At 54.2% G+C, this 7,393-nt stretch overlaps 1 protein-coding gene across 1 annotated transcript in view; it reads left to right on the top strand.

Moving 5' to 3' along the window:
* NFAM1 (NFAT activating protein with ITAM motif 1) overlaps positions 1-7,393 on the top strand; it is a 42,180-nt gene that overhangs the window by 31,681 nt on the left and 3,106 nt on the right. Inside the window, exon 7 of the mRNA XM_008574516.1 lies at positions 1,667-1,765. Within this exon, the coding sequence (XP_008572738.1) occupies positions 1,667-1,765 (99 nt within the window). The remainder of the gene's footprint in view (positions 1-1,666; positions 1,766-7,393) is intronic.

The following is a 7,393-nucleotide window of genomic DNA, read 5'->3' as shown; positions in this document are numbered from 1 at the left end:
GGCAGCTGTTTACTAGCTGGACAAGCCTCAGTTTCCCCCTCTGTTAAATGGACAATTCCATGCTCACCTCCTCAGTCTATTATGAGAATTAAATGAAAATAAGGGCAAGTCTCACAGGTCTTTGTAGACTGTAAAGCGCTGCACGGACGCCAGCATCTATCTGTGTCCGTGAGACCTACTTGTTCTAACGAAACAGAGGAGCGAGAATTCCAGGTACTGCCAGGTCAGCTCTTGGTGAAACACAAGACATGGGTTCAAATTCTCCCTCTGCCACTTCCTGGCCATGTGGGCTCGGGAAGTCACCTGCCCTCTCTGAGCCTTCACTGCCTCGTGTGCGGACAGTATGAAGACTTGTCTGCAGGTTTGTCGAGGGCGCTTGAGACAGGCAGGTAATGTGTTTAGAGCCCTCCCAGGCTCCACGTTCTGAGCCATTATTAAGCTGAGACTGGGGGTGGCGCCGGCTTCTGCCTGGGTGTTAAGTAGCTCTCGAGAGCTAATCCCGGAGAGCATGGGCCGGGTGTTGGCAGGCGGCCAGGGTTTTTAATTAGCTCCTGCCCTGAGACGAGGCCGTTGTTGCTCCACTGCTGGCTGCGTGGTGCCTGTGATGGGGGGAAGTCCGGACCGCCTCCCGCTGTCTCCGACGGGGACCACTCCCGCCTCCTGACGTCGCCCTAGCCCCTCGCCTTCTCAGCAGGCCAGCCCCAGGCTCCACGGCTACCATCAGCGTTTCACGCAGCAGCCAGTGCGAGCGTCCTAAAACCCAGCTCTGATCCAGGCGCCTCCCACCAAAACCCTCAGATGCCCCCTGCCCTGCACACCCTTCCCGTGGCCCTGCACGGCCCTCCTGACCCAGCCTGGGCAGGCTCACCTATCTCTGGCCATGCTGTCCTTTAAGCTCCTTGAGACCTCCGGGCCTTGGCACATGCTGTTTCCTCTGCCTAGAACTCTCTCCTCTCCCTCTTGCTAAGGGAACTGCTCAGATTTCACCTCAAACTGCGCTGAGGCTTTGACAGATGCTCTGTGCCTGCCGGTCAGCACAGCTTTTGGAAAAAGGGCTAGTTCATCGTTTGTTTCTCCACTGGACCCTAAACTCCAGGAGGACAGGGACAGTGTCCACCTCCTCACGCTGCCCAACTAACAGCTGCATAACAAGTGTGTATTGCTTGACTGAGGGCCACCCGAGTGCCAAGCACCTACCCCCTCGTCCCCTCCTTAAATCCTTGCAACAATCTGACAAAAGAGGGTGATTGCTGATAAAATTGAAGCCCAGAGAGGGGAAGTGGCCTGCTTGAAGTCAGAGCCAGTGAAGGACAGAGCGGGACCGGTCAGTGGGTCTGGCTGGCACCCGCTTGGGGCCCACCCACAGCCAGCGGCTCTGTCGCTGGCACCGGGCCCTGCAGCTCCTGCCTCCCCTGAGCCAGGACAATGCCTCATGTGGGTCTCTTTCATTTCCTGTTCCTCCGGGCACACGAGTGGTTTGATGTAGGTCTTGGAGGCATCTGCCACATCCCCCTGGAGAGGGTGGGTAGAAGGTGTGGGGTGATTAATTTCTGTGTGGCCTCATGATAATCTGCCATCCTTTCCCCTGGGTGGGATCTGTGAGGGGAGGGAAATGGGCAAGCCACTCGTCCCCACCCTAACAGCCCTGACTTCTTTCTCCGGACAGAAACAGATGCAGACTCCGGGAAAGCACAGCCCTGAGAAGCGCCCAGATCCAAAGTCTGCCAGCAGCCCCAAGCAGCCTCCAGCAGAATCTGTCTACACAGTGAGTCCCAGGGCCTAGGCTCCCTCCCTCTCTCTCAAGCCTGATGCAGGGTCTGATGCCCCCGGCTCAGCCATGTACCAGCTGTCTCTGACCCTCGAGTCCCTCATCTGTTAAATGGGGACAATCATTCTGCCTTGTGGAACTCCTATGAAGGTGGAAAGAGATCACAGGCGTGGAGCCCTTGCTAGGCATACGGATGTGTGGTGCTGCCCTGATCCCCTCCTTGGCACGCCTTTCACTTCTGGAAGAAGGGGCTGTGAGGAAAGAAGCAAGTTCCTTCCTCTGACCAAGTGACAGTGACCAGCTCACCAATTTCTTCCTGTTTTTATTGCACAAACAACTTCACAGCAATGACAATGAAAATAGCAAAAGGAGGAAAAGGTCAGGCACCATTCCACACCCTCAAAACATCAGTGATTTTCAATTATTCACTCTCTCCCTTCCCCACCACGTACAGACTGTTCTAGATCATTACAATCACAGCAGGACACAGGTTGGAATCCTGTTTCTTCCACACCCTGTTGTATCGTACGCATTTTCTGCAACAGTCTCCTTAATTATGTGGAGAAGCAAGTTCCTTCCTCTGACCAAGTGACAGTGACCAGCTCACCAATTTCTTCCTGTTTTTATTGCACAAACAACTTCACAGCAATGACAATGAAAATAGCAAAAGGAAGAAAAGGTCAGGCACCATTCCACACCCTTAAAACATCAATGATTTTCAATTATTCACTCTCTCCCTTCCCCACCACGTACAGACTGTTCTAGATCATTACAATCACAGCAGGACACGGGTTGGAATCCTGTTTCTTCCACACCCTGTTGTATCGTACGCATTTTCTGCAACAGTCTTCTTAATTATGTGGGGCACTGGCTGCAGTCCACAGGGGCCTGAGGAGGCTCTGCTCACCCCAGCCCACCAGCTGCAGCCACAGCCACTCTGCCCAGTGGGCCACGGAGGGCAAGGGACATTCTTTTTCAGTTATGTGTCTTAGTTTTACAAGGAACACATGCTCATGGTAGAGAAAGTAAAGAATAGCGGCCACCCAGTGTCAGCTGGGGTCTCAATGCTGTGAGATCTGGAGCCACCAGGGTGGGCTTCCCACTCCACCCCTGGGAGGCGCAAAGCCCCGCTGGGGTCCTGCACGCCCCACAGGGCACGTCCTCTGGCTGCCTCTGGCACTAGGACTCTGCCTGTACCTGCTGCCGCTGTTCCATACCCACCACCCTGACTCACATCTGAAACTCAGGTTCTTCCTCTAATGCCACAAAACCCCACACAGAGGACATTCAGAATATGGCCATGTCTGCTGAGAATGGGGGTGGGTAGAGCAAAGCCAAGGCTATGTCCCTACGGGGCAGTGCCGACAGCTCCAAGTGGAACATGACTGTTCTCAAAGGGCCTCAGACTCTCCACCCCAGGGAACTTGCACCAGCCACTGCCTTGCACGTGGCTCCAGACTCGCCCCCATATTTTCTCTCTCTCCCAACAACTCATCATGGTATCTTCCCTATGAGGAATTTTGGTGTCAGCTGTTAGATGAAAATCTATGGGAAAATAACCAGCATCCTAATCTTGTCTTCTTCCAGGATAAATGCTAGTAACATTGATTTCTATACCTTCCAGTCTTTTTTCTATAAATATATGCAAAGAGACCCAGACACACATTTGCACATACTTCTTTTTTAATTGGAGTAGGACAGCTATTTTTTTTTCATGTTACAATATCTCATGAACATCTTTCCACATGAATGCATATGCATCCAGGAGATTATTGATTTGAATGGAGCAACTTTCTCGCCGGTGTTTAGAATCCTCTGAGGGTCAGGCCGACTGTTCCGGAGTGTGGAGAAGAGGCCCAGCTGCCTGAGGGTTGCAAGGTGGCTTGGGGGGGAGGTTTTAGGACCAGAAAGGAGATGCGACGGGAGGCCACCGGACTTTGCAATGAACGTAGTCATGTCATGTGTAAATAAGGAGAGCTCACCTCCTCCTTTGCGATCCTCAAACCTTCCGTCTCTTTTTTCCTTGCTTTCCTGCACCGCCTGCGACCTCGGTGTGACGGTGAGAGGGAGCCGCGACACTGGGCATCCTTGTCTCGTTCCCAACTTCCGGGGGAGGTTTTCATGTGTTCCTCCTTCTCTTTTCTTTGGATGGATACTTAAATCCTTTTCTATCTTTTTTCTTTTCTAATTTATGCATTTAAGGCTATGAACTTCGCTTTACATGTGGCTTTAGCTTTGATATGTCATATTTTCATGATCTCTCAGTCTAAATTCATGTGGAAAACTGCTCATGATATATTATGTCATGAAGAGAAAAAAAAAAAGCTGTGCTACTCCAATTTGTTTGTAAAAACTTGACCTGTTAAGAGTTTGGATTTTTGAGCAGGTCAGAGAGTCTGGGGATTAAAGCCTTGTCTTTTTGCTCACTGGTTCTGCTACTTCCGCTTTCTCAGTCCCATAATTTATGAAATAGGGTTAACGGTACAATATCACATTTGCAGCTTGCAAACATGCTATGATTTCTTCCTTCTTCAATACCTTATCTTGAGCCTACACCGCTCCAGCTACCTGCCCTTTCTCCACGACGGCTTATAACAAAACTTCTCCAAAGTTGTCACAACTCTTTCGGCCCCGGTTTCCCTCTCCTGCCAACCTTCCTGGTTAGGCTCGCTGCCCACCTCTGCACCAGAACGTTCCTTCTCAGGGTCACTGTTGACTCCACACTGTCAAGTCCAGTGGTCAGTTCTCTTCTTCCACGAATCAGCAGCATCTGACAATGTCGAGCTCTCCCTCCTCTTTGACACACTTTCTTCACTTGCTTCCGGAATATTCCACACTCTCCTGATCCTCCCCGGACTCATTGCCACGTCTCCTTCAGTTGCCTTCGCTGGCTCCTCCTCGGGAACCAGTGAAACCCTGACCTCTCGATGTTGGAGTGAGCACTGGGGCCCAGGCCTGGGACCTCTTCTCTTTTACCTTCACCCTCTCCGGGTGATCTCACTCGGCCTCGAGGTTCTGAAGGCCACCCACGTGCTGACAACTCCCAGAGTCAGATCTGCAGCCCAGACCTCTCCTTGGAACGCCAGACTCGGCTCCACTTGTATGTCTGATCGGCAGCTCTCTCCAACCCACGCCGATTCTCCACCCACCTAAGTGCCTCTTCACACAGTCACCCTCATCACAGTAAAAGATTGCTCCTTCCTTCTACTTGCTCAAAATTTTGAAGTTGTCCTGTCCTTCTCTCTTACAATCACTGACCATATCTGATTCATCAGCAAATCCTGCTTCAAAAGGTATCGAGAACCCAGCCGTTCCCACTGCTCCCGTGCGAACACTGGCGGGAGCCCCTGTCTCCCCCCACTCTGCCCCCTCTCTGCCCGGAGCCCTGCGCTTGGTCTCTAATCAGCTGGTCTATTTGCATCTTTGCCCCCATGGTCTGTTTCCCACCTGGCAGCAGCCAGCGTGATCCTGTTAAACCACTGACAGATCATGCCCCTCTGCTCAGAGCCCTTGCTGAGTCCGGGCCCTCTGAGAAGGGGACACCAAGGCAGGATTAGATGATCAGGAACTGTATAGAGAAATCCCCTGTGAGAGGAGAGGGGAGGGAGGTGGGAAGGAGAGCGGTCAGACCGCCGTGCAGGTCTGATCCTGAGCAAAGGGATGAGGGAAGGAAAGCCGAGTGGAAGCCCCTGAGACTGTGACACTCCAAGGAATGTTCAGCAAGGCCATCGGGAATGCCCAGGTCAGAGGCATGTGGCCTCCGTTCAAATATGGTGATGGATTCAGAGCCCAGCAGCTGGGGCCCTTAGTCATTTTCAATCCCTGGAGGTAGAGGTCTGGGAAGTGATTCTCATGGCCACCATGGCCCTTCAGAGGGTCCCGTCTCACTCAGAGACAAAGTCAGAGCCGTACTGGGCCTCTTAGCTCCCTCTGGCCAAGTGTCCTCCCACCCCAGCCCCCAGCACACAGTAGGTGCTCAGTAATCAACTGCTATCGGATGTTCTTCCAGGGTATCTGGGGTTCTGTGGGGGCCCAGTGCAGGGCCTGGAGGGGACACCATGGCAAACGTGGAGCATCAGCAGCGTGAGCCACTTTCTCCCTGCGCAGCACTCAGCCACCTCCCCACATCTCTGCTCCCAGCCTCCGCCTGCCCCGAGTTCCATTCCTGTTCTCAGCCTCCAGTTCCCCCGCAGCTGGAGGGACCTGTCTAATGCACACTCTGATGCGATGTTAGGAAGAACTTCAGAAGCTCCCCACTGCCAGCTCCTCGGCCTGGTGCCCAGGCCCTGGTTGGTGGCCTGTCCCAGCCCACCTCCCACTCCTGTCACGGCAGTGGGTTGTCCACTTCAGACATGCCGTACCCTTGACCTAGAGCTGAGGTCTACTTCTATACTGAATCCTCCTTTTTGAACGATGCCCCCAGATCTCACCCACCACCCGCAATGCCCAGGACCATTAGATTAGGTCCAGGCCCAAGGCAGTGGACTTCAGCTCCAGCCTAAGCCTGCCTGGAGGAAGGCTTTGGCTCTGACTTCACACTTCTGCCAGGCTGATGACCATTCAGGTCAGCACTGTTGCCCACTGGGCAAGCAGGAGGCAGAGGGCCTGGAGGGCCTGGGACTCAGACTAACAGCCCCAGTGGAGCATAGCCCAGCCCCAGCCTCAGTTCAGCCCCAGCCCAGCCCAGCCCAGGCCAGTCCCAACCCAGAACAGCATAGCCCCAGTATATCACAGTCCAGCAGAGCACAGCCCAGACCCACAGGTAGCCCATCCAGAGGCCTGCACAGTCTTCTCCCAGCAGGCACACCGAAGGGAGGCAGTCCCCATCACGACCAGGAAAGGCTAGGAGGGGCTGGCTCAGAGGCTCCCGTTGACAAGGCTGCACCCTGCATTTCACAGCTTGGTGATGCAGGTCCTACCCGGAATACAAATCAGCTCAGCAGGTCAGGACTTGTCAAAGGCTTCACTCAGCAGGAGCTAATTGGTGGCAACTTCCACAGCCTCCCTGCCCTCAGCCCCACAGCAGTTCCTGCCCTGCACACAGCAAAATCATTCCCTTGTCCGCTGTGTGGGATGAGTCCTGCAGGGTCCCAGGGGAGGGTGCTCTTCTCTGGCCCAGATATCCCCGGGCCTCTCTGGGCTCCTGTGTGCTGGGCAGCCCCACTGAACTGGACATGAGGGAGCGGGAACTACCTAAGGGACCCCAGACCTGCTCCCTGCCGAGATGCTGGTAAAGAGGCTATTTCCCTCCCTTCTCTCTGTGACCAGAAACGTCCAACTCAGAGGTGCTGTCAAATCCATCTGATCTCAGAGGGATCCAGGACTGGGTGGACAGAGGGTGGGAGGCACAGGCTGCTGGGGAGCGTGCCCCATCCCGTGTGCCAGCCTTGCCAGGGCAGCTGGTGCTCTGGGCAAGTGTGAAGACTGCACAGGCCAGAACAGGCCTTGGAAGTTTCCTTCCACTGGAAATAGGGCTTCTCCATGGGGCAGCCCTGCCCTCTTCCCTACCCAGAGGTGGGCCAGAAGCCCCTCTCCCAAGACCTACCCTCTTTCTTGCTTGGAGACCTCTTGAACTGGTCCCCAGGCCACCCCACCATCCCAGTGTCTGATGCCCTTGAAGTGAGG

Source organism: Galeopterus variegatus, unplaced genomic scaffold (genome assembly GCF_000696425.1).
Source record: "Galeopterus variegatus unplaced genomic scaffold, G_variegatus-3.0.2 Scaffold55, whole genome shotgun sequence".
Lineage (NCBI taxonomy): Eukaryota > Metazoa > Chordata > Mammalia > Dermoptera > Cynocephalidae > Galeopterus > Galeopterus variegatus.
Note: the sequence above shows the minus strand (reverse complement) of the source record. Positions and strands in the feature narration are given on the sequence as shown.